General features: G+C 41.3%; 1 protein-coding gene across 12 annotated transcripts in view; it reads right to left on the bottom strand.

Moving 5' to 3' along the window:
• Positions 1-299: 299 nt before the first annotated feature.
• The window catches only part of BIN1 (bridging integrator 1), a 118,725-nt gene continuing 91,274 nt past the window's right edge, over positions 300-27,750 (bottom strand). For 4 of the 12 annotated variants that reach the window (XM_035128395.2, XM_060278544.1, XM_060278549.1 and 1 more), the window contains 7 exons: positions 21,459-21,587; positions 12,263-12,382; positions 8,816-8,935; positions 4,835-4,936; positions 3,678-3,788; positions 2,874-2,984; positions 300-1,227 (listed from right to left, as the gene is read on the bottom strand). In XM_035128395.2, coding sequence (XP_034984286.1) covers positions 1,120-1,227; positions 2,874-2,984; positions 3,678-3,788; positions 4,835-4,936; positions 8,816-8,935; positions 12,263-12,382; positions 21,459-21,587 — 801 coding nt within the window. In that variant the 3' untranslated portion in view covers positions 300-1,119. Of the gene's footprint in view, positions 1,228-2,873; positions 2,985-3,677; positions 3,789-4,834; positions 4,937-8,815; positions 8,936-12,262; positions 12,383-16,887; positions 16,999-19,971; positions 20,053-21,458; positions 21,588-27,750 lie in introns of all 12 variants that reach the window. The other 8 variants (XM_035128472.2, XM_035128490.2, XM_060278535.1 and 5 more) reach the window with 7 other exon arrangements.

The following is a 27,750-nucleotide window of genomic DNA, read 5'->3' as shown; positions in this document are numbered from 1 at the left end:
GCTGCAGCTGCTCAAAACGTCTAAGTTCAAGCTGTTCAGGCTATTCACAAACTGCAGATGAGATAAAACAAATGAATTGGGGGGGGGGGGGGACATCCGGTTGCCTGCAGAGTTCTCCAAAATATGGAAGTAACAAAAACTGTAAATGTTTTTCCCCATCTTAGTATTTTACTGCGCGCTCTCTCTCTCTCCACCCTAGCCTTTCAAATGCAGTAAAATGATTTTAGATGCCCATTCCAAAATCAGTTTAACAAAACAGCAACAGATTGGTTTTTTAATAATAATAATAATAATAATAATAATAATAATAATAATAATAATCAAATGAAGTCATGTTTACACTTTTACAGTATCTTTTTTAAAGGACAAAGAAAAGGAAGTGCCAATATACTGTATCAAAACACGTATTTGAAGGAGCTTTGGATCAGGCGCCACTTCCTCCTTTTTGATTCTGATGTGCATCTGCAGGTAATTTTGTTTGCATTAAATGTAGAAAATCACAGTTCTTGTTGCATCCCCCCCCAGCATGAACAAACACGCGCACGCACGCAAACACACATATATAATCATAATTTGTGAACACTGTACACTAAATATTTCTTTTCAACAGCATGACAGGCATTGGGCTTATTTATGGCAGCAGGTGTGAATAATGTGCAGGGTCTGAAATCTAGGGGACGCCATATAAGCAGCCTCAGACACAAGACAGGTTGACTGCACCTTCCCACAAGGTAAACTTAAGAATATGTCATTTCAGAGTAATGGGGCAGTTAGTATTTTGAGGCTTATGATGCTGGAGTTACCCTAAGTCCAACGCACGCAAAATGACGCAGCCACTTTGGTGGCAAACCTCCTGAACACCAACACTGTTCAAATTAAAAGGGGGGAAAAGTTGTTGTTGTTTTTCAACCTGTCTTTCTTTATTACCTATATATTTGATAACAACACTTTGAATTCAATGTACTTCTAAAAGCTTGTTTTCTGTGAAGAATCCAACCTTTAGGCTTCTCTTCCTTTAAAATCTCTCTATTACTTTTAGACTTTCCCCAGGGCAAGAGGGGGAGAGGAAACACCTCTGCTTTCTCAATGCAGAGAAGCCACCTAGAAAGCCTCAGGACCTCACTGCACCCGCTCAGTGAAATTCTCTGGGAAAACTCCTCGGCATTGGTCAAGTTCTTTGTGCTGAAGCCAATCGGATTCTTTCACACCCATCAGCCATCCTTCATCCTGCCAGGGAGAGAAAGGGAAAGGCAGACAAAAGGTTTGCACAGAGTGAAAAACAAGCAGGAGGGCAGCCTAGGACTCTTAGGTCACTGATCACAACCTTGAGCAAATCAGGCAATCAGTTATTTATTGGTGATAAATTTGTTGTCATCTATTATTGTGGTTCTGAAGAATCACTGTGCTTCTTTTGCATACATTTGAGCTTTCACTGAACTTTTCAATTTTCCTCCTCATGGGTATATATACCTGTCAGCTGAGGACAACACTCCATGCATCTGAAGAAGTGAACTCTAGGTCATGAAAGGTAACAGCATGATACATTTGCTAGTCTTTAAGGCGCTATAAGATTCTGTTATTGTTTCTGGATACATTGGGCTGCATCCAATGCTGTGCAAGCAGAGTTCTGCTCATGCAACAGGACTTCCTTTTCCCTCTAGGAGCACCCAAAATCTGCTCTGAAGGTTCCCATAATTCTCTGGAGTAGACTCAATGGTGCACAAGGAGTGTTCAAACAAAAGTCTGTTGCGTGAGCAGAACAGCAGAGCTTAATATGATCCATTATGTTTCCTAAGCTCCACTGATTTTGGTTTTTGGCCTGTTTTGAAATTTGCATTTGAAAAATTCAAGCCTTATCTGAAGATGAAGGTACTTAGCTGCACATGTAAGGTCCTGCCCACCTGTCAAGGTTGACTCACAGGGGATGGGGGAATTAGGGATCCAGCCTGCTGCCTGAATCTAGTTCCCCACGCCTGCTCTAGAGTCACTTAGGAGCTAACTACAATAGAGAATACATTTCTTTTTAAAGGTGCTATTTGCTAAGAAGAGATATTCCTGATCCATTATCACTTTAGGAAGAGAGCTTGTCTATGAACAAAATAAAACACTCTCTCTCTCTCTCTCTCTCTCTCTCTCTCTCTCTGTCTGTCTGTCTGTCTCAACACAATGGCATCTCCTAGGAAGCTGTTATTATGAAAAACTGAATATGATTACATCTTGGTCATTTCCACTCATGAGGTATAAAGTGGCTCTTGCATCAAGAGTATCTAAAGGATATTGAGGCCTTGCATAAGAAAATGTCCATTGTTTGCATAAGGCACTCAGGAAACAGGACTGAATGCTTCCGGTTTCCAGAGCACTCTGATCTGCTAGCGATGGTGACACACAAGAGGCACATAGAGTTGCGGGGGATTGAAGACCCACTACTATTTCTGCAGCAGGGTCCCACTCTCCAGCACCCAGGAGCCACCCAATCACAACATGATTTAGCCACTGAGAAGAAGTCTTCTCACCCTTTGTGCTGATTGGAGCCAATCAGAGTGAAAGGAGATGTTTGAAAAGTAAGGAAGAGGTGCCTTTGTAAGGAACTAGCAGGGCCCTTCAGACAGCTTTGTAGGCTTCATCTGGCTTGTGGGTGGCAGGTTGGCCACGCCTGCTCTATACTAATCATTTCAAAGAATCAAGCAGACAGTTACTTCAGAGATTCTGCTTTTGCAAGACATCATCTCCATTCATCTGCTGGCTGTTTGAAGGCCACACACACAGGAGAACAGGATTTTCAGACAAGGTATTTCTGGTTCAGATCCAGTGTTATACATACTATATGACACTGGGTGTGTGAAGCAAAAAAGAAGATGATATATCCTACATACTCTCCTTACCTGCTCCTCTGGGTTGTCAAATGGAATCACCAGGACAACATCTCCAGCCTTCAGTTGTAGCTCATCACTGTCCGTGGCTGCATAGTCATGCATGGCTTGTGCCTGCAAAGAAATAATGACTCCAGTGAAGGGAGAGAGCTTGCTCCATTTCATGAAGAAGGGGTGAGGCATGCAGCTCCTGCCCACTTTTACCCAAACCAACAAGTGAGAACATGATTATCTATCCATTATCCCACCTCCTCTTGCCCTGCAAAGTTATTGTTTTGTTTGCTAATATGTTATGTATTTCTGTGTTTTTATATTGTAAACCCCACTGTGATCCTTAAACGAATGACATTATAGACATTTAATAAATCAAAATAAAATAAATTTGAACCAGAGAAGCTCTATCGTAGGATGATTTTCTCCGAAGGGTATAAAGGAGGGGAGACACAACTGGTTGTTTTCTTTTGGTTATTCCGACAAATAAGTCCGAAAAAGAGATGCCCGGGACAGCGCTTGAATTATAAGGGGGCAGAAATGGTCCAGCTCATGTATCTTTTGTGACAGTCGTCTTTGCTACTATTTAGAAGGCTAAGTTTTTAACTAACATTGAGAAAACAACAGATCCTAACTTGTCGGAAGCCACCCAAGCAGCATGCACAAGGTCTCCCGATGTACTAAATGATGCTTGATGCGGTCTCTTCCCTTTGGCTTGCCCTTACTCTTAACTGACAAGGAAACACAAATTCATTTTAATGCACATCAGTGTGGAATGTGTGCCCGGCTGAGGTAAACATTCTTCCTCACACTCACCTTAAAGAGGAAACCTGGTGGCATGTCAGCCCTTTCGGAAGCAGCTCCACTTTCAACTGTTCCATTGACTGTGGCTGGGAAGGTCTCCACAACTACAGCAGGCAGAGAGCTCTAAGCATAGCAGTGAAGGGAGGCAAAGAAGACACAACAAGGAACACTTGAAACAAGGCACTTGGCAAAATGAGACCCCACTGCACTAAACTGGTTCACCCCAAAATAATAGCTAGACACGAATCCATTATTCAAAAATTTAATGCCAATGTGTTGTGTGTTTTTCCACCACCACGTGGATGTTACAATTTATGGCCCAGAGTAGTCATTAAGATTAAGAGAATGACTCATGACAGGATGGGAATTTTTAAAAGGGAATCAAAGACAGTGGCAAATATTATGAGGGAAAATCAGGGTGGTATAAAGATTATGGAACACACAGCAGGTGTCTGTCACAAGGGTGAGAGGAGATATAGGTTCATAGTAAGAGGCAGAAGTTCTTCTAAATCTCCCCCCCCCAAAAAAAAAATCCTTGATCTGAAATTGCTACCTGTCTTCTTCTTGGTGGCCTGTGACCTCTACGTCATCAGCATCGTTTTCATGCACAAGAACTAACAACTCAGTGACCTTGTAAGAGCAACAAATTTGATGCCTCTGGCCAAATTTCTTAGCAGAGCCAGACATGGTGAGAAAGTGGAATTAAAACTTAGGGAGGGAAAATGAGAAAGGGTTCTGTGCTTTTAGCCTTCGTGATTTGCCTGGAGGGATCTGTCAGAGCAACAAAGGCTGTTGGACCACATGAAAGAGCCAGGGTGGTGATTAACTGGGACTGGGGGAGAACAGTGGAGATATTCTTTCTGACTCAGACCACTTGCAAGTGCTGCAGCTACAAGCTTAGCTGTTTGCATCAAAGGGAAGGTTTTTATTCTGGAAGACCACCTATAGATAATTAAAGGGCTTTGTTCAACAGTCACAAGCCAGCAAATTGGGTCCCTCCATCAAGGATTCTGTACTACGTGAAGAACAGAAGCTACAACAGTGTCGCTTTGACGGGTTCCCATCTGACTGAGTTAAGTGAAACAGTGATTACGTATATATTGTGTGCCAGCAACATGGGAGAAAGAGATCCCACCGCCGCCACCCCTCTCCTTTGCCTATGGTCTTACTGAGGCAGATCCTGAGTCAGTTTCGGTTTTAGCTGCTTCAGCTCCAGCTGCTGCTGCTTCTTTGCCAGCTGCCTCAGCACCAGCAGGAGCGGCTTCTGTGGGCTGCAACACAAAAGCTAGTTAAACTCCTGGAACCCCAGCATGCCCAGGAGACCATGACCTGCCACACCTTTAGGACTTGCCAGAATTTTGAGCATCTGCAGCTCAGTGCTGAGCGGAGTTTGAGTCCTTAGCTGGACTGCAGCATCCGCACTGTTGGGTATCCCAAGTTCATGTGTTGGCACAGATCTAAGCTGCATCACTTTGAGGAAGAGCAAATGACCCTGGGCTGGAATGTAGCCTGGAGCTCATCGAGTTAGCTGCTGATTAAGTCTTTGTGGTTGCGCTATGTGGGTCAATCTCGCCCATCTCAGATATTTTTCATGAGTGAAACACCTTTGAGGTGTTTCCTGCACTATTTGCGTTAACTTGGGTTATAAAAATGCTCCAGCTATTGAAGGTTTTGCATTTGCATTACAATGCGGCTTGAGGCAAGAGCTATTTAAAAACCTCACATTTGAAAACAACCTCATGTTCTCAAGTTTTCCAATGCTGACCCTGCCTTTTGCCGCATAAGCCAACAGTGTGCCCAGAAGGTTCTATTTTCCGCATGACTGCATAGCTTCTACCGTTTCTTTTATCGCTGTGAAAAACTGCTGTATCTCTTCATAGTTGCATAGCTTCAAAAACAGACGCACTTCACCTTGAGTAAAACATCTGAATGTGGCTGACAAAATTCCTGCTTGCAGGACTAGGAAAGGAAAGTCTGATGAAATCTGGCAGTGTGCTTCCTAATAACAGCAGACCCTTATAAAACAAAGAACAACAGAAGCTGTCTTTTGGACCAGGGTCAACTGGTCACCAAGTTCCCTGTTCTAAGTCAGCAGCAGTTAAAATAATAGACCATCAGATCAGATATGAAGATGGCATACAGCCTGCTGATCAATTATACCACATAAGGCTGTGCAGAGTTAGCAGCATATAGTGAGAATCTGTGCTATCAAAGACTGCCACCACCTGGCCACCGAAGAAGAGACTAGTGAGAACCCATCCAATTTCCTACCTCTCAGCAGCTAATCAATAGGAATTACATGCATCTCAATCTTACAGAAAGGCTGCATTCACGCAGCAGTTTATTATATTTTCCCCGTGTTTCCCTGTTAATTTCTGCCATATATTTTAACTTTCAGGTGACATAAAAAACCGTTTCCAGAAATAAAGCAGACTATAACACAAGTTTAGCACTCATTTCTAGAAGAAGAAAAATCCATTTGCAAATAACGCAGAAATGAGCACTAAACTCACGCTACATTCCGCTCTGTTTCTGGAAGTGTCTTTAACGTTGTGTGAAAGCTGCAATATAATGCAGAAATTATGTTAGGAAGATGTCAGGAAAACAAAATAAACTGCCACGTGAATGCAGCCTAAGAAACATTTATCAGAGATTAAAACCAGAAAAAAGATTGATAACAGAGCCTATGGAACAGAGGACCCGATTTGCTGAAAGGTTCACCTACTGAGGTGAACAGTTCCAAAATGCTATTTAAAGTGCTTTTTAGCTTCTCTCCTACCATTTGCATTCATTTGTTAAATATAGAAGTGCAGTTTTCAATGCATTTACATGAAGTTTCAAAAAATGATTGCCTTGAAGGATGGTGGATATACAAATCATATTTCTGTCTTCCTGCCTTCCCCCCCCCCTTTTATCTATGAACAGAAGCTTTGCAACTGAAGTACATTTTTTCCTTCCTCCTTTTTTTCCATGACTTCGGGCAGCCACACCATGGCTGCCCCCTTCCCCACATCTCTGGGGAAACTAAGAAGATCGGGGAAATCTTTGTTGATGTTACCAACATTTCTTTTCTTCAGAAGAATAAAATATGCAAACCGATGGGGGTATACACAATAATGATTATTCTTTTAAGCATAATAATAATAATAATAATAATATAAAAACCACTAGCCATTAGTGAAATAGATAAGGCTTTCTTCTGGGCTTGTCATTTTCATGCTGACCCAAATGTATATTATTTATCTACATAGTGGAGTATGCGGGAAATGGCAGTGGCACAAGGGGGGATAAGGTAATGCAGAAAGGAATATTATGCACATCATCAAAGCTGCCCATTCTATCTCCCAGTGTATGAATGAACACTCATCACATTTCCTTTTAGTCTACAAGGGCTTTAAGAACATCTATGGTACCACTTGCCACCATTGATTGAAACTTACATATTGGCAAGTTAGGATAAGTAAAATCACATTCAAGCACTGCTCTCAAAAGGTTTCCAGTATGGATCTCTGCACTAAACAACTTGACTAGCCATTGTCCAAGATGGCACTATTCCTAATAGGCCTCTTCAGAGAAGTCATTATAGAGTCTTCTTGTTGAAACACTACAATGGAACTGGCACAAAGGTAATGGAACTGGCTGTATATTGAACTAGAATATATAGGAGCAAAGAAGACACGGACACTTTGTAAGTGCTCATACAAAGCCACATGCTACACAAAGTCAACATGATGCAGGATAGACATCCTCTGATGCACAAGACTGAGAGAGTCTAGTATTAAAAGGGCATTCCAAAACCTTTTTAGTAATCACTATTATTTTACATTGAAACTGCAACTATTTCTGTTTAGCTTCTATATGAAAAGCCCTCCTGGATCTGACCAGTGGTCCATCTAGTCGGCATCCTGTTTCCCATTAGCCAATATGGGAAGCCTATATTCAGGTCCTAGCCCCCTCCCAGTGTTGCTCCCCAGTAGCTAATATTCAGAGATACACTACCTCTAAACCTGGAGGTTACATATAGCAATCAAGGACTAGTCTTAATTGATTGGTTTCTCAAATAAATGGTGTTTTATATGAATAAGTATTTAATAATAATAATAATTTGTATTGTTAATTTTCCACCTGTCCCAAGGCTTCTGCCCATCAACATCATCAAGTTATCCCAAGTATGATATGAGAGAGAGAGAGAGAGAGAGAGAGAGAGAGAGAGAGAGAGAGAACTCTCTATCCTGCTTCTCCACACCTTGCAAAATGTTCCCCATTAATTTTCTTTTTTCTAGACTACCAAGCCCCAGAAAATGCAGTCTTTTTTCCTTGTAGGGGAGGAATGAAACTTGCTATGTGATAAATGCTCTAATTTTGCATAAACATTATTGTCAGTGTGCAGAAAATGAAATCTCGCTAAAAGCACACCAGCTTATTCCAATGACTTCAAAAGAATCATACCAAAGAATACACACATATTCCACACTTCGTATAAACAATTTTGGGCCGCACTCCATTAAAACAAGGAACCAGTATGCATTCTGACAACAAGGAAACTCAGCAATGCAGGATAAATGATGCCTAGGTAAAATTCTCACGATCTTCCCCTCACTCCCATCCCACATGCAGCAGGACATCGCAAGCCTTGCTTTATTTGACACTTATAGCAGGAAAATCTCTCTAGAACAAATTAGTAATTGTTGAACTTAATAATGATTCTATTATTTATATGCCGCCCATCTGACTGGGTTGTCGCAGCCACTCTGGGCGGCTCCCAAACAGACTATTAAAACACAATAAAACATCAGATATTAAAAAAACTTCCCTAAATTAAAAACAGAAAGCGAATAAAATTATCAGAGTGGTGAGTAGGCATTGGGTAAGCCTTTGATTGGATGGAGGGGAGGTTGTAGCCTCTGCTTGCCTGCCCCTTCTCATTAATAATATTATAATAATTTATTATTTATATCCTGCTTTACTATCATTCTTAGGAAATGGGTAAATTCTAATTCCTTTGGAAGAGTGCTGGGTGCAAGAGGCCATAAATTTGCCCCGGCCTAATGCATTCCAAAGAATAACAACTGAGTAAGGCTTGTATGAGAGCACTCCAGCCAGAACAATACAACTTCAAACGTATGACCACTTCAAATACTTTCACTTACTTGGCTGATCTTAGTCTCAGTGGGCTGGTCAGGCCAGTCCACCTCGAACGCACTATTGCTAGGATTATCGGCCGGAAACTGATCCATAGATTGAACGCTGCTAGATGGAGTCTTTTCCGGCTGATGGGCGGAATTTGAAGGAGGTAGGAGAGAGAAACAGAGATGGGAGGAGATAGCAGTAGGCATGGTTACATGAAGATACAAAAATGAGAAGAGTGCAGTGAGAAGTAAGACAAGAGTAGACAATGAAATAATCCCAGGGTAAATAGAACTGTTGAACAGACAGGTAAGAATCAAATGCGCCATAATTTTGGGTGGATCCGGGGGGGGGAGGTGGTGTCAACATTACCCCTGCAGCCAATGGTCTGGCAAAAGTGCCTCCATTTATTGACCAGGGTAGTTCACCTTGGGGTGGAGTGGGTTGGTAGGGTGCAGAAGGAGCTTCCATGGTTACAGGCAGTGCAAGTAGAACTGCCCTGCAAGACTGCCAGTGCCAAGCATCAGCCAGCACCGTTCTCCAGATGATGCTGTCCTGGTTTAGCCTTGTCAAGGCATCCCTGGATATTTCCAAAAAAACCCTCCTACACCATTAAGTACCTCTTGCTTTCTCCCTCACTGCTTCTATGCTCTGCCAAATCCAAAAAGGCAGTGCTGTGCTGTCTCAGTGACACCTTCTTTGCTGCAGAAGATGGGAATGGGGCCACAGTTTGAATTTTGTCACTGAATTTAACATCTCAGTAGATTTAATTCCATAACACAGAAGGAAGTGATTACGTCCTATATATGGAATTACCATTGCTGGCAGAGGGTGGGAGCAGGGTTTTAAAGAAGGAATGGCCACTTAATGTGTTTGTTTTTAAGCTGTGGCTTTCAAGTCAGAAAATATGTATATGTATGTATAAATATATATATGTATAAATATATACAGACAGGCAGATAAATATGTAGATACTGTATATATAGATATAAATATAGATATAAAAATATGATCTATATAGTGAGCTAAATTAAAGCCTGAAACTGTGAGGTGAATTGGAGTATGGACTTAACAAGCTGACCTGATATTTTGGTTTATCTTATTTTATAACGTTTGGGGTAATTTCTTATATGTCATAAAATATTCATGTCCTTTTATTTGGACTCTAACCGTATAACTTATTTTGTTGTAAAAGTCATATTATAAAGATTAAAAAACCCCTGTCTCTTCTTTGTGTCTTTGGATCAAACACCTTGCTGGAGAAAATATCAGAATATAGGAAGCCATCCAGCTCAGTATTGTGTACCCTGACTGGTCTAGGTGGAGATGCTGGGAATTGAATCTGAGACCTTCTGCATGCAAAGCAGATTCTCTGAGTTATGGCAGCCCATATCTGCATCTGTTACATTTATATCAGGCTCTTTGATTCTGCTTTTAAATATATTTGAATATTGAAAATATTCATATATTCTAAAATAGCTTTCCCATCCCACCAATATATGGGTCTTTCATGTCACAATATCTATCACAATCCACAACCCCTGGCTCTCTTCAGGAGGAAATAGCATGGGAAATCAACATGTAGAGTAAACCTCTGTGTGCACAACTGATGCAGATGTGCAATTGAATATTCATTCCCTACACATACCCTCAGCACAATGCTCAACGAAGTCTCATTGAATTGTCTTTTGGTGTGGGTGAGTTACACAATCCCATCCAGGGTAGCTTGTTTTGCTGTTGTACAAAACATAGAGCTGGATCTACAGTATACCCTCTCTCAATGGCAAATGCTTAACTAGCAACAAAACAGTGCTAGAAAGACTTCTGGACTAGCGCACTCAGTGTCAGGTCATACTCTGTGCTCCTGCTATCTTAAAACAGACAAGCAGCAAGATGAAAGAGAGAGGGATGCAACAGAAGGTGAAGTTGCCCCTAGACCTGTTTAGATTTATATGGCAGGGCAAAAAGCAAAGGATTAAGTTTAAACTGTTAACGGAAGTAAAAGACAGAGGAGGGTTTGCGCTGCCAGACCTTAAATTATTTTATGAGGCTGCATGTTTAGTATGACTCAAAGAATGGATAATACTAAAAAAAAAAAATACCAATATATTAGACATTGAAAGCCAGGACAATAGGTTTGGCTGGCATGGTTATCTTGGATATGACAAAGTTAAAATGCACAGAGGATTCCATAACCATATAATAAGGAGATCGCTTTTTACAGTATGAGGAAGAAATAAAAAAATATTGGAACCCAAAAAACCCTTGATGCTTGTCTCCAGTAGGGGCAATAGCAGTGAAAAAGAAAAAACATGGAAATTAATTGGCTCACCTATAAAGAAATATTAGAAGAAGAAAATAACCAATTAAAACTTAAAGGATATGAAGAACTTAGACAGGGATGAACTGGCTACAATGTTACCACCTAAATTAAATATTTAAATTAGATTTAAAAACAAATGGATTTGATACAAAGATCTCAGACCTAGAAAAAGAATTAATATTAAATAATAGGAAGACATTATCAAAAACATATAGATTATTATTATTTGAGTGATGGTGAAGTGGGCTCAAGATTTCAGCTACCCAATTGAAATGGAAAAATGGAAAGATTTGTGGGGGGGAAAGATTTAAAATTTAAAGCGTGTTATCTGATTAAAGAAAACTTTATGAAAATGACCTACAAATGGTACATGACCCCATCCAAATTAGTTAAATTAATAAAAAAAACCAATAGTAATAAGTGTTGGAGGTGTAAAGAAAACGTAGGAACCGCTTTCCACAAGTGGTGGACTTGTCCCCAAATTTTAAAAAAATTGGGACATGATTTACGAGGAACTCGTAAAATGCTAAAACATACATTTGTAAAGAAACCGGAAGCATTTTTATTAGGCATTTTAGCAGTAAACATTCCAAAAGAAAATAAAAGAGTGTTTCTCTACATCACTCTCCGACCACCTGATACCCATTCTGACTTCCCCACAGTAATTCATTTTCCTTGGGGGCAAGGCAAACGAACCCTTCAAATACTAAGTTGGCTGGCATTGAACCCTTCAAATACTAAGTTGAACACTCAGAGAACCCTCCTCCAATGTTTTCTGAACATTCAACTTTAAAAACTCAAGGGGTGCAATGCATCTCTATTGTGGGTACACGGCTGCTCACCAATTCCTAAATCCAATGATAAAATAATTCCAGAATTTCCGTGCCAAGCTATTACTTTTAGTCACTAGATCACACTATCCCCCCCCCCAGTCCAGATAAACGATTAAGGAGATGTGCTTTACCATCGTGCCTAGGGAATAGGTAAATTCTAATTCCTTTGGAAGAGTGCTGGGTGCAAGAGGCCATAAATTCGCCCTGGCCTAATGCATTCCAAAGAATAACAACTGAGTAAGGCTTGTATGAGAGCACTCCAGCCAGAACAAGACAACTTCAAACGTATGACCACTTCAAATACTTTCACTTACTTGGCTGATCTTAGTCTCAGTGGGCTGGTCAGGCCAGTCCACCTCGAACGCACTATTGCTAGGATTATCGGCCGGAAACTGATCCATAGATTGAACGCTGCTAGATGGAGTCTTTTCCGGCTGATGGGCGGAATTTGAAGGAGGTAGGAGAGAGAAACAGAGATGGGAGGAGATAGCAGTAGGCATGGTTACATGAAGATACAAAAATGAGAAGAGTGCAGTGAGAAGTAAGACAAGAGTAGACAATGAAATAATCCCAGGGTAAATAGAACTGTTGAACAGACAGGTAAGAATCAAAAGCACCATAATTTTGGGTGGATCCTGGGGGGAAGGTGGTGTCAACATTACCCCTGCAGCCAATGGTCTAGCAAAAGTGCCTCCATTTATTGACCAGGGTAGTTCACCTTGGGGTGGAGTGGGTTGGTAGGGTGCAGAAGGAGCTTCCATGGTTACAGGCAGTGCGAGTAGAACTGCCCTGGAATCACAGAATCATAGAGTTGGAAGAGACCACAAGGGCCATCCAGTCCAACCCCCTGCCAAGCAGGAAACACCATCAAAGCATTCTTGACATATGTCTGTCAAGCCTCTGCTTAAAGACCTCCAAAGGAGGAGACTCCACCACACTTCTTGGCAGCAAATTCCAGCCAGCATCAGCCAGCACCGTTCTCCAGAGGATGCTGTCCTGGTTTAGCCTTGTCAAGGCATCCCTGGATATTTCCAAAAAACCCTCCTACATCATTGAGTACCTCTTGCTTTCTCCCTCACTGCTTCTGTGCCCTGCCAAATCCAAAAAGGCAGCACTGTGCTGTCTCAGTGACACCTTCTCTGCTGCAGAAGATGGGAATGGGGCCACAGTTTGAATTTTGTCACTGAATTGAACATCTCAGTAGATTTAATTCCATAACACAGAAGGAAGTGATTATGTTCTTAAAAGAATATATTAAAGGAATAACCACTGCTGGCAGAGGGTTGGAGCAGGGGTTTGAAGAAGGAATGACCACTAAATGTGTTTATTTTTAGGCAAATGCTTAACTAGCAACAAAACACTGCTAGATAGACTTAAAGGTAGTTCCTGATAAGAAGCAAACTACATACAGTGATAATATCAGCATGGATTAAATGACCTTTCATGGAGAACGGTTCCACTTAAAAACATCTATATTTTGAATCTGAAATTAATGAATTGTTCAGCCAATAATGGTTTCAGCAATAACTATAGAAGCACGCCATCAGCATGACACAAGGATATCACAAAAGCAAGCAGAGCAAATAACTGCAGGAGACATCTTAGGTTAAATGTTGCAGTTCAGAGAGAAGGCAAAACATTGGTGGTTCATAATCTCTATCTACTTTAGGGTAGGTCAGGCATCCCTAAACTGCGGCCCTCCAGATGTTTTGGCCTACAAATCCCATGATCCCTAGCTAACAGGACCAGTGGTCGGGGAAGATGGGAATTGTAGTCCAAAACATCTGGAGGGCCGAAGTTTGGGGGTGCCTGGGGTAGGTACTTAACATCCTATATCACAACTAAAGCTGGCATAATGTAGATCATATTTGTTTGAAGAAATATGGTGCTTGTTTCCACATTGCACCATTTTTCTGGAGTGGTTGCACATACACTATGACTGTGCAAGAGAGACCACAGCATACTGGCTTTCCATTCAACAACCACAGTTGCTGAAGCACAGCTACATGGCGAGTCCACTGCAATCTCTCATCTGACTGGGCCGCTCTCAACTGCACAGAAAGGTGCCAGACCACAGTACCCCACACAAGTAGCTTACAATTCTTTTTCTCACTTCCTGTTTTTAATGGTTGGCTTTATTGACAGTACATTTTGAACAACAATGCCTTCTGTGGGGCTTAATAAGCTTTTCAACTAGGGCTGCAAGCTACTGAATCAGTAACCAGAACTTCTGTTGAGTAATTTTAACTAAGTCATACTTCTTTATTTGGGGGGCTATCTAGCTTCTCTGTGTTGCTTTTATACAGAATGAAATGAGTCAACTTGCACTTCCCGACACTGAAGTTTTGGTAATGCAGTACTCAATGATGTTTAGATTTAAATCAGATAATCTGGTGATTGAGCTAGCAATTCTTTAATCACTGGACTGCTATAGGTTTTGGTCCAATTAAACCCTGCTGTGTGATAATATATATTTTCAATGAGGAAAAATAGCAAGGAAAGTAATGGAAAGTGGGGAGATTCATACAAATTTGTTTGAAGAAATATGATGCTTGTTTCCATACTGCACCATTTTTCTGGAGTGGTTGATCTAAATCTAATGACTACCTATCCTGAGGTCACAATCTATTCACTAAAACTTTACATGAGGAGGAAAGGGAGGAGGGAAAGCAGCAGAGAAAATGCTTAGGAAGAAGTAATAGTGAGACAAGGGGGTCATTGAGACAAGGCCATTGTGAGGAATTTACAAGGGGAAACCAGTGTGGGCCAATTATTTTTAAAGGCCAATCGCACCTCAAAAGACATCTGATGACAGATATAAGTAAGCCAAATGAGTAAACTTAAATTTTAACTTAGAACGTAAGAAGTATCCTCCTGCGAAGATACAGAATTAATCAAGACAACAAGAAAGGCACAAAAGCAATGAACAAAGGTTACTTGCTAGCAGGTGGAGATCAAGCAAAGCTATGTATCTCAACATGCCCAAAATGTTATGAAGAAAGTCTGGAAACTACAAGCCATTGGCAGGCCTCTTTTTAAACTGATTTATCCCAGGGTAATATCTGGCAGCATAATAAGAAAGGAGGAAAGGCTCATTTCTCCAGCAGTACTGGAGAGATTTCCAATCTCTGTTATTAGCGAACCATGGCAGCAAATCAGCAAGCACAGCATTATACTAAATATCTGTATAGAATAAGGAATTGTTTGATTGTAGTTGAGAAGTATGCATACTACACAATTGAGAGGTAGGAAATGGCATGCAGGGGTTTGGTTTTTGACACGGTAAAAAGTAGCAGTAAGGTCTACAATTATCGCAGCAAGAAGGTTTGTGCTTCAGCCAATGCCATTAATAATATGCAATATCAAAGCACAGGGGTTGGAGACTTCTACTCAGCGTGACAGGGCAGAAGAGGTTGCAACTGTACCACACCACTTTAGTTCACAGCGCTGAAGAGGATGGGAACAGAAGGTCAAGACAAGAATAATCATCTTTGCTTGATAGTGACAGAAGGAAATACTCACACATGCCAAGCAGCACATGGTAGAATTTATTGCACTGAAAGCTATATTAATAGAAATCTTACCTCCCATAAATCCCAAGGCAAAGACTAAGCATAGCAAAGAGCGACAGGAATAAAAACACATTGAGACATCATTAATTCAGCCAACACAGAAAGTGCAAACATACAAAGTCTCCTTGTACCACCCAGAGGATTCCTCCAACAAAGATATCCATCAGTGGAAGAGAGAGGGAGGCAATTTTCAACGATCCTCGCTCTCCCTACAGGAGCCTCCTACACTATCAGTAACATACACACATGCTGAAACACACAAAAATCCCTGCTCTGGAAGAGATTCGAAGAGGAGAGGAACATACCATAAACTGCCTCCCGCTCAGGTCCACCACTGGATACCACATTTAATAATATACCACCCATTGATATTAATGCAAGCTTATTGTGTGATATTTTGAATTACCCATTTCATCCCGCATGATCTTTAACTAATCTAGCTGCTACTGATTTACACTGCACAAGATGGCCAATTTTCATCTCATTATGTCACAGTTTCTGCATCTGCCAGATGAGGGTGGATTCCTGTGAAGCTAAACAGGCTCAGGAGATAACGCACTGTAGGAGAGCAATTGATTGATTTAATTAATTAGTTGCCTTTTGCATGCATCTCAAGGAAATTTACAAATATACCATAAAACAGCTAAAAATTAGTTTTTAGAACACTACAAAAATCCAGGTGCAGATCGGTTTAAGAACAATACGAAAGGAACACCCAAGGCAGAGACCTTTTTACATCCGGCTGGAAAAGTTCGTCAAAACAAAAATGTATTCAGTTGTTGTTTTTAGAAAGCATAAGAGGAGGAGCCACACTGAAATTTCAGCTCTGCTGCAAGTTACTGTAGAGCAGACTTCTGATATGCTAGGTACCTGAGGGAGAAACTCAGCTGCAGCATGCATTTGCCTACTGGATATTATGTATTAAGTATACAGAATCCACAGATTACTTTCCCAGTCAAAATAATAATAATGGCAACAAGGCAACAAGATGCCTACCAAAGTTGACTCATAACTGGTTGCAGGAAATCTGTGGTTCAAATCTCAGCTCAGTCAGGGACTCCTAGATGGTCTTAGGCAAGTCAGTCTCTTCAAGTCTCAGCTCCCTGATCAGCAGTGTAGTATAAACAACACTGCGCTGCTCTACAAGATTATTCTAAGAATTACCAAGTTAGTGTACATGAAACACCTAAAAAGCATAAGCTTCGGTTATTAATGCGAATCTTCAGGAGACTCTGTAGATACCATTTTGTAAGTCTCCACGTGTACTTCTGTTGCTATGAATACATACATGCACACCCATCCCCATCATGACTGATGAGGTCTATATTGTCTAACATTTCATGGAGGAATGACAGCAGTAAACCAACCTGGGCAGCAGGCGTAGGCGACTTCCCTACAGGGCTGTTATCAGGTTTAATGGGATCAAAATCAAAATCCAACAGGCTGGCTCCCTCCTGGAAGGGCCCAGGGGCATCAAACTTGCAGCATTAAGGAAGAAAAGCAGTATTGTGTATTAGTTAGGTATAGGAAGCAGGCTGGTATGCAGAAGGTGTTACCCAGGAGCTGAAGGTGCAAAAAAAAAGATGCATACAACTGTATGGTACAAGCAACGAATGCTCACATATGCCCAGTGGCCACAGTACGCTCAACACTTTTGCAGAAACGCAGCCATGAAAACAAAGCATCAGTATTCCACAGAGCCTGAGCAGTTTTTCATGTTACCATCCATTATATTTATCATGTAGCAGCTCTAGACAGCGTATAAGGGGTCTTCTTCAGGTTACCATCACCTGTGATCTTTCCAAACAGCGTCCCTAAATCCTACCCAAGATACTTGCACATGCAACTTTCAGCACATCTATGCCACTGCTTTAGGCACTTCTTAAAAGAAGGAAACTATGTATGATGTGCACGGCCTTTTCAGTGGAAGCCTCTCTATGAGCCTCACAGCAGCAAATCTGTATCATCATAGTCAGAAACACAGTAGATTCCTTGTTTAAGATCCTAACTTTTGCAATCTGTTCCCCCTGCCCATATTCTAATGCTATCCATTATTTGGACGTTATTTTCAATATTAATGAATTGTGCCAGTTCTCTATTATATACATTTCAAGTTATATCTCTAGCCAAAAGGTCCCTTTTTAGTCAGGAGGTTATTTATTAACTAGAAGCAATTCTATTGGGGTTGCAAATTAGCACATCAGTGGCAGCATTCAAACTTTAGGAATATGACTAATGCCCATATTCCTAAAAAGATGATTTACAAGGCACCCCTTTTCCCCCAGCTTGCTGTTTCTGAAAGGAGCTCTGTCCAAATATTTCAGCAACTTGTTTGATAGTTCTTCTGGTCCTAAGGCAAAGTAATGCAATGTAACCTTTCTTTACCAAACCAAGGCACAGCAGTGAACATTTCTGAATTATTAGGATATCTGGTGAAAACTAACGAAAATGCACCAACTGAGGCAAAACTATATTGCTGCTGTTTCCAAGCAAAACCCTTTATCGGTTTGATATATCCACATACTTTCAAAAGAGAAACTTCTAGCACATTCTTTTCCGCACACTTTCCAAGCAGCAGCAGTTTATATTTCAACTTTAACTTTTTTTTGTGTCATTCACTAGTTCCTACCAGTATCAGAACAAGCTTTCAATGAAGGCGGTTTTCTGTCTTATAATCTCAACTCCAATAGATTTAGATTTTAAAAGGTTACACAATACTCACAGCAGATCACCTAAGTATTTCTTATGTAGGTTACACCACTGAAGCAAGACCTTCTAGGTATTCATTTTCTGTGCTTGACTAAAAAAACAATTGAGGTCAAAAGGGTACAGCCATGCTAGAAGCTTACCTGTCACCCCAGAGTCACCTGCACCAAGTGCCGAGGCTTCCTCTTTCTTGTTAGCTTGCCCTCCCTCTCCTCCCAAATAATTAGCCCAACACACACACACACAGAAAAATTCACATATGGTACATGAAATACATTGATCATAGGTTTTTCCCTATGGTTTCTGATCTAGGAATCAAACCCATCCATTTGAAACCTGTACATGTCAGGTGTTCTCCATGCTGGTTGAGTCCCAAGCTGAATGCTCTGTTTAGGCAAGTGTTTTTACACAGAAACGTATGATATAAAACATGGTGTAAGAGTTGTTGAGGCATGCTACAAGGAAAAGATAGGTGTGGACAAGGTAGGAAGGCTGCTCAGTGGCCCACGGCTTTCTCAGATAACAAAATGAATGGGGGATGTACAGACAGAATTCCTACACTGAATGCAGCCCCTTGGTTCCCTTGACCAAAAGACTCTACAAAGTGCAACTCTTCTCACTTTTAGTCTCTGCTTCTCCATTAATTCAAAGCCTCTGCTCTCCTTCCTAGCTCCCCATGGAGCTATCTCTGAGCGCTTGTCTTTAGGAAGAAAAATCAAAAAGAAAAGGCAATGCTTGTTGGTACATTTCACTGAAAGCCATAAATTCGGCCTATTGCATGTTACCAACGACTAATATGATGTGGGAAACCTCTTTAAAACCACTCCGCCTACATATCAGGATTTTCATAAAAAAAGAAAAGTGCCACCAACAGCTGGTGAGATCCTTTTTGCAGGGCTAGCAGTGCATCTGGGAATTTTCTGCTTCAAATTTCATTCTCCCACCTATTTAAAACTATACTAAATTAAGAAAAATTTGGATAGCCTCTAATGCTGTCCAGAATCTGACACATGAAGCAATAATCTCGCAATACCTCGTGGTGAGACTAATTCTGTCATCTGCTCATCATTGATTTTGCATTTTCACGTAACATTTTTTAACAGGTGTTTTTCCACAGGCATTCTTCCAAAAGTCCCTTAGTCTAAGATATCCTAGGCAGGCTCATTTATTTCTCTCTCTCAAATGTAAACAAATCACTGTTCCCACACACTACTCCCAACAACCTATTTTATTTTGTACTACAAGCCTTCTTTTTCCCTGCAGGGTCCTCTTTTTCCCCTTGTAGTTCTTTTGTACTTCTGAACCTTCTCTTTGGTCATCTGCCAAGAGATATTGCGATCTGCTGCTTTTTGTTTCCACCCTTGCAAGAGTGGGGAACCAGAAGCCCTCCAGATGTTTTTGGACTCCAATTCCCATCATTTTCAAAGAGCTCCACACCCTGTTCTACTAGAACTGGCCCATATATGTATGGTTGCTACTAAATGGCCAGACATAAAACCACGCTTGGTGCTCATTTCTGTGTTAATTTGTTTCAGAACATTCCAATAAATGTTTCTAGCAATGACCAAGACCTACTTTTTATTTAAAAGAAAAAATCAGGTTTAAAGCTAGCTAAATGGCAGCTTAATATCTTCCTTTGCTCCCCACCCTTGATAAGGAATCCTAATCTGTTGTAGAACTATGACCTGTATCCCCACGACTGTGAGGTAATCCCACAACCCTTGTAACTTGTGGCCTACACTTGCCTTTTCTCCCAACTCCAGGCCCCTCACGCAATGTTTCGGCCGTCGAACAGGAGGAAGAGGTAAAAGCCGCAGGCCACCGCGCTGAGGTAGGGAAGGAAGAGCGGAATCAGGAAACAGAACTGCTAGAGGTGTCAATTTTTTTATGAATAATGGGGGGGGGAATTATACATCACAATGTTGTTGATGATGATGATGGTGATGGTGATGGTGATGGTACAAGTTGTGAGAATGTAGCCAGAAAACTGGTCAGGCTGTTGTTTCTTCCTTCTTCCCTCACAGGGGCTAGAATTAAAGCATCCCTGGGAAGGGGCAAGGTGGTGGATATCATCCATCCATCCATAGAATACTTTGTTTTCAATCAGTTTCTCAAGCTTTACAATAGTAGCTTGAGAGGCCATGAGACTCTGAAGAGGTGGGCAGATGCTAGTGACTTAAAAAAATATTAAGTGTAGGCCCTGGGCCATGACCTGTCTAGGGTTGGTGCATGAAAGCATCCAAAGTCCCTAACACAAAACCCATTTGTCTCTCAGACTCTTATCAATAAGAAAAGAAAGCACCTTTTTCTTGGAGTCAGCTAAAATCGCACAGGTGTTTCAAGTTACCACTGTGAGGCATAGTCCACATTCATATATTTAAGAATCTCACAATTCTTAATCCCCCAGCCATGTGAGGGGAAGTAAGGTATGAGCCAGGGTGACCATGCTAGCGCCCAATTATGAAGGGGGCCCCATCCAGACAATTCCTCCTCACTCTAAGAAAAATAATGTGGGCAGAGCTTCTGAACTTTACCCTAGATCAGGTATCCCCAAACTGCGGCCCTCCAGATGTTTTGGCCTACAACTCCCATGATCCCTAGCTAAGGGGACCAGTGGTCGGGGATTATGGGAATTGTAGTCCAAAACAACTGGAGGGCCAAAGTTTGGGGATGCCTGGCCTAGATTCTGTGCTCCACCCACTTTTTCCCAGACCCCCCAAAAAGTTCCCCAGAAATGGAATGTGGGCCTCAGGAGGAAAGTTTGTTCTAAAGGGTGGGGATGGATGCCCTTGATGCAAACCTCATTTCCTCCACTTGGCTGCAGAACTGGGACCACTTCACATGAGGGTATTTAATATATATATGAATGGGGACACAATGTCCTGAAATAATAATGCCTTCCAGCCTCACTCTCCTATTTAGCTGGGAGAAATAGGTTTAATCTCCAGGGCTTTGATGAAAGACACTGGAAAATGATGGAATCTCTCCAAGTATTCTGCCTCCATCTACCTCAGATACAGTTTCTGAGCCAGTAATATGTGGTGAGGAAACTCACTGGCCCTTTTGCCCAGTTCAAATCACATTGGCCCCTCCCACACATTCACTTTACCATGCACTGAGCAGTTTTCATGGCCTGACACCTCTAATAAGGAAAGGACCAAAAAAAAAAAAAGTTAAGGTGAAGCGGATAGAGGAAGGGGCAAAGGAGGGCAGGGAAGAAGGAGAAGCTAACCTGTGAGGGGGTTGTCACACTGATCTCTGGGACAAAATTGTCATCAAACAGGTTGATGATGTTCTCCTGCTTCATCTCCTTGGACGGAGTGAGTTTTGGAGGTGGCGGCACGGGAGGGCCTTTCCGCAACTGCATGCAAGCGAACACATGGCGACGGCACAGACAGCAACACCCAAAAAACCAGAGACAGGAACCAGGTTAGCAAAAACTAAATACAAAACACACACAACTAGAGGGGAAGGAGGTCTAGGGGGTTGTCCACACATGGGAGGAGGGAGAAACAATCACACACTTCCAAAAGAAGGCTTTGCATCATTAGTTACACTTCAGTCGTGGGCAGGTCTCCCTTCTGCAGAGGAGAAGCGTAACACAATTAATATGCATAAGATAGGTCATGCATACATAATTAGAGTCTGTGCAACCTTCTGGAGGACAAGGAGGGGGTTTACATACTACAAAAAAAAAAGTGCTGAGGAGCCAGCAGAGAAAGCAGCATTACTCGTGGCAGCAATATCTGTCTGCCTACAGAGAAAGAAGATACCCAAGCCAGCTTTACTGATTCCTAAAAACAGGCGTCCGGATATATTAAACCCATTCTTTATAAGTGACCTTGGTTCAGCGTCACAAAGACATTTCTGCATCCTAAATATTGCTGAGATACAAACCAAAAGAAATCAGGGTCCAATTCTTTTTGGAGTCACAGCATTCCTGTGAAATAACCACAAATGTCACAAAAATAACAATTATGCTGGTCTGGGAATCCATATTCTCCTACGACAAGTTACATTGCAGCTCTTATTTTTCTTTAACATCATAGGCCACACTTGGGGGTCATACCATCTGGATTGGTTACATCAAGATTTTCTTCTCTTCCATCTCCTTTCTCAGGTGTTCAGGTGTCATGCTTTCAACCAAACATACTAAGAAACCTAAATTAGCTGGAATTTCTAGATGCAATATCAGAGCAGTAGGTTGGTTTTCAATTGTGTTGTGCTACTTGACCATTAAAAAAATGCTTCCCAGTCAATATATTGTGTGAAACTCTTGTCATGCTGCCCTGCCTAGCAGAAAAGATCTAGTTTTCCGAAGTGTTGAAGACAATTTAGCAGGAGCAAGCTAAGTTACATACTGGGGTCTTCAACAGTCAATCTGGCTAGTTTCACAGGTCACAAAAGTGCCAAAAAATAACAGACTCATGTGATTCACACACTTTACTTTTTAGTGCTTCTTGTAACACAGTGGCTTATCTCTGGATGTAACTCTTTTAACTGCAGACCTACATTTAATGCACAAGATGGTGCTGCCATTTCATACATATGTTTGTCAACTGGCTGATAATCAAAAGCTGCAGAAATTCCAGCACATGCAGAAGGTAAATTCAGATCAACCAGAAGATCTCCAGGCAAATGGCAGCAGAATGGCAAGACTAATGTAATACTCCTAATTGCTTTAACAATAGCAACACTAAATATAACTGGTGGAAGGAAATCTAAATTAGGCTTCTGAAATTGGGGGTTGGGGACTTGGGAGAAAACCTGGAGTGGATTTTTAATAATGGAAACATCCATTGTTAACAACAACAGACACAACCTACATTTTGGTTTTCAGTATAAAAAGAACTGGCATGCCCAGGGCCCAGCACTCTTAGGAAAGACCACTGCCTGATTTTATAAGGCAACATGGGTGTTATATCTGCACTGCAATCTTCCCTCTCGCACACCCTACTCATGCTTTTTAAAACTCTGGAAAGTAGTGTTACGCCTTCCTCCCCACTACCTAACAATCACTTTATCAGCAGCTACTGGGGTCTAAAAATCAAATGGAAACCATATCCTCTCAGTAGGGCAGACTTCTGGCTGCAGCTGAGCAATGTGTCTTCCACACTTGCATTTCCTCACATGCCATCTTCAAATGCTGCTACATTTATTTGGAGAACCTAAGAAAATATTTTTTGCACTGTGTCCAGTGAAGTCATTCTAGATTTCCAACAAGAACACACCTTCAGCATGCAAGTGATCAATTCTTATTCATCCACTTTTGTAGTGACAGGGAGATTATCTAAGTTTGAGACAGTGCTGTGTCGGGGAACTGCCCGAGAATGCTCTGGAGTCGGAGGAAGGAGACATGTCAGAGCGGGAACTGTGCTTTGTACATATGTAAATAAATACCTTGTAAAGTGCGAATAATTATCTAGAAGCCCCAGACATTGAAGCATGGGAAGCCTAAAAATTTTTATGATTTGGCATAATATTTGGCTTGATATGTATGTGTATAATTGGATGTAATTGAAATAATTGAATTGTGTTTTAATTGGAAAATTTAATAAAAAGTATTTTAAAAAAAAGTAAATACCTTTCTGGCTCTGCGAAGGGGAGCTTCAAACCTGACATGCTGTCAACTTGTTCCTTTAGAGTTCAAGAAGTTTCCTTTTATGGAAGTGGATTTCCCACCTTCCCCTACATTCTGTCACATCATCTGGCCATAGCTTATATCTTTCCCCCTGAGGTCTGTACTTTGGCTTGCACTAACTTTTAAAATTTGATTTTGTTAGGCAATAGGTTACATTTTTCATTTAATCGGGTGCACTGTCCACTTTTGTGTGCCTCTAAAAAACATCTAATGTTGCTTTCTGTTTTAATGGCAGATTCTTCCTATATCTTTCTATATAAACTTATTTCCACCTGCACAACTCAAGATTGCATGGGCAGGCTAGCAACAGACAAGAATGCTGATTTTGGAAGAAAAATATTGTATCTCTCATTGCACAGTAATGCACCAAAGCAAATGCAGGTATGCAGCAGGAAGCTGACTGCATTTTTAAAATATTTGATGCTGTTTGCATGAGGAGGTGGGGTTAAGAGCAACTCGTTGCTGAGCTGATTAGTGCTTAGCTAAACTCCAGTGTGTCAACATTACGAAATCTTCTTTCCAAAACTGACATTAAAGTCCCAGATTTTACTTCTTCCTCAACACACCCAACTTAGTCATTTATCTGCAGATATAAACCCCTGAACTATGGAAGAAGGTTTGTCAGGAATGCTTCTTAGTGAATAATAGGTTTCCTGCTGAAATGCCTTTACTACTGCATGCTTATATTTCCTTTAAAAAAATATGCTGGGAAAATTAATGTGCTGGTTTAAAAATACTGTTTTATGCCCATTAGGATCTGTCTCTGATGTGTGAGCATAATAAATGAAACAGCCAACCTGCAATGATTAGCTGAACTATGCACTGAAAAGGAACCACCAGATGATGGCGGCATTCACCATGTGTCTTTTCTGTTAATACACTATCTTGGCAAGTTCCCTAGGTCAGTCTTTCTCAACTTTGGGTCCCTAGATATTGTTGGACTACAACTCCCATCATCCTTAGCCAGCAAGGCCAGTGGTCAGAGATGTTGCACATTGTAGTTCAAGAACATCTGGGGACCCAAGGTTGAGAAAGGCAGCTCTAGACACTATAGGAAACCATGTTTCTTTTGTATTTCCTTGGGGGGGATAGAGGGAAGTGGCTTTTTTCTTTTCTTTTTTAAAGACACCTGAAGGCAATATTTTAATTCTCTGTGGAATGGAATGTTTTTGTCCCTCCTTTTCAAAAAATGAATGAGTTTTAGATTTTACTATGTCTTGGCTACTTTTATGCATGCGTTGTTTGTTGTTGTAAGTCGTTTTCAACCACACAGGTGGCACCGAGAGGGTGAGGCTGTGGTTTGCTCCAAGGAAGAAACAACTAGCAGCAATGAGGAAGAAGGGCTGCCTTTCCAGAGAGGCCCAACCCCTCATCAGCTCGGGAAAGACAGCAAGTTGCAGTGGTTTTGGGTGTCTCATAGTGAGTCAGGAGTTAGGACTGGGTTAATGAAAAGCCCAGGGAGAGGGAGCTGAAAGGAGAGACACATCCTGTGAGGGGGGCAGGTAGGAGGGCTTATAATTTCTTGTCTGAATTAGAAACAACGGGTATCCCAAACATATAGATTGTGGTAGTTACAGGTAGGTAGCTGTGTTGGTCTGCCATAGTAAAAAAAAATTTCCTTCCAGTAGCACCTTAGAGACCAACTAAGTTTGTTATTGGTATGAGCTTTTGTGTGCATGCACACAAAAGCTCATACCAATAACAAACTTAGTTGGTCTCTAAGGTGCTACTGGAAGGAATTTATTTTATTTTATATACAGTAGATTGTGGGTCAGCAGTGCTTCAATTCCTTGCCCCCAAAATGCTTGGGATCACATACACCAGCAGAGGTTCACATTCATATACCTAACTGGATATGGAAATCACTCACAGAAAGAAGGTGCTACAAGTGCAGTTCATCTCCCTGATGTAAAAGTTGAGGCTTTACTTACTTAAAGGTAAAGGTAAAGGGACCCCTGACCTTTAGGTCCAGTCGTGACTGACTCTGGGGTTGTGTGCTCATCTCGCATTATTGGCTGAGGGAGCCGGCGTATAGCTTCCAGGTCATGTGGCCAGCATGACAAAGCCGCTTCTGGCAAACCAGAGCAGCACATGGAAACGCCGTTTACCTTCCCGCTGTAGCGGTTCCTATTTATCTACTTGCATTTTGATGTGCTTTCGAACTGCTAGGTTGGCAGGAGCTGGGACCAAGCAACGGGAGCTCACCCCGTCACAGGGATTTGAACCGCCGACCTTCTGATCAGCAAGCCCTAGGCTCAGTGGTTTAACCACAGCGCCACCTGGGTCCCTTTTACTTACTTAACCCTTAAAAAAAAACTAAAATCCCACCTATCAGCTGTTTGGAGCGGGATGTACATCGGGGAGCACCTCAAGAGGCCATCTGTAAATTCCATTCCATAGCAGAACACCTACACGGAAACCTCAAGTTTCTATATATCCAAGTTTTAACTATTTTCCAAACCACCACCTTCTTGGACCTAACATAACTGAGATGAGACAGAGGTTACTCTCAGAACATACAATATTTCCAATTAGAATTTCCACTTCTTCATTTGGGCATATTGTTTAGGGCCCTATTCAAAAGATAGGACATGGGTATTTAAAAATACTGCTATATACAGTACATAGAACACTTTCAATGGTTCTGCTAGGTTCTGTTAGGACACTAAGGTTACCATCCAAGACACATTTACCTGGGACCAAGCCCCACGGAATTCTGTGAAAGTGTGTAGAGAGTTATACTGTAATTCCTTCTCACAGGCAGCTCTTACATAAATCTACAGTTACAGTAAATATTATGAAACATGCCCTACATTTGATATACCACAGCCAGAATTCAGCACCCATGGGTTAACATTCTAACAAGCACAATGTTCTCAAAATAGTATTTGGTGCTTTAACTGCTAGAACAAACCTACCGTTCTCTGGAAAAAATGGACACAGAAAAGGCCAAATAAAAGCCACTCACACTCTGATAAAAATCAAAATAACTCCAGCAATAGTAAAAAGTTAATGTTTGGAACATAATATAAATATTTTGACATTTGACATTTTCCTGCTGTAGCTTTTTTGCTAGGAGAGAACTGCCATCTTTGCTGTTCAGCAATTCATGTGATCCTCAGCAGTTGCATGGGCAACCATAGGACATACCAAAGACTTTTCAGGTAGTCTGTTTCTCATAAGGCCTACAACTGTCTAACTGCCAATGTACAGGTTGTTCTCTTCGCATGATTGTTGTGGATTTCAACTGGCCATTATGGCTGCAAAGCTGACAACCCCAAAATGCTCTCATTACACTTTAAAAGTCAAGATCAGGTTTTGGGCAATAGTGCATCTCATGCTGAAGAAGAAGAAGAAGAAATATGCAAAATGTCATTCTTAGTATCATTATCTTATATCTGGTCCAATTCACTTACCTGTTTCTTGTCCATTGAGGATGGAAGAGTTCATAATCCACCTTTCCTAACTAGCAAAACCATTTGCCTTTTAAAAAAATTCTAATTAACTCCCATATTCTGCTTCCTGATTCAACTGATATCCTGTGCCACCAGTTGATCCAGAAGCTGCCCATGCCAGTACAGGTTTTCTTAGTTTATCTATAGCCTCTGCTTGTGCTTAAAAACAGTTATGTACCATACCTGTTACGCAGCAAGACCAGCTCAGCCTACACAGAATCCCTACTGAAGAGGAAGTACTGTCATTTGTAGATAAAGAAACTGGATTAGGCAAGAACAACATTAGAGAGAAATGGAGAGACTAGTTGATACACGTTGCCTAGAATTGTTGGTGGACATAAATGGAGAAAAGTCCATTACTCTCCATAGAGTAGCAGCCAAGGAAACTCAACCATGAATGACATTGTCATGTATGTCCTCAAGGAAAA

The sequence above is a fragment of the Zootoca vivipara genome, chromosome 1 (genome assembly GCF_963506605.1).
Source record: "Zootoca vivipara chromosome 1, rZooViv1.1, whole genome shotgun sequence".
NCBI lineage: Eukaryota > Metazoa > Chordata > Lepidosauria > Squamata > Lacertidae > Zootoca > Zootoca vivipara.
The sequence above is the reverse complement of the archived record's forward strand: the minus strand, read 5'-3'. Positions and strand labels throughout refer to the sequence as shown.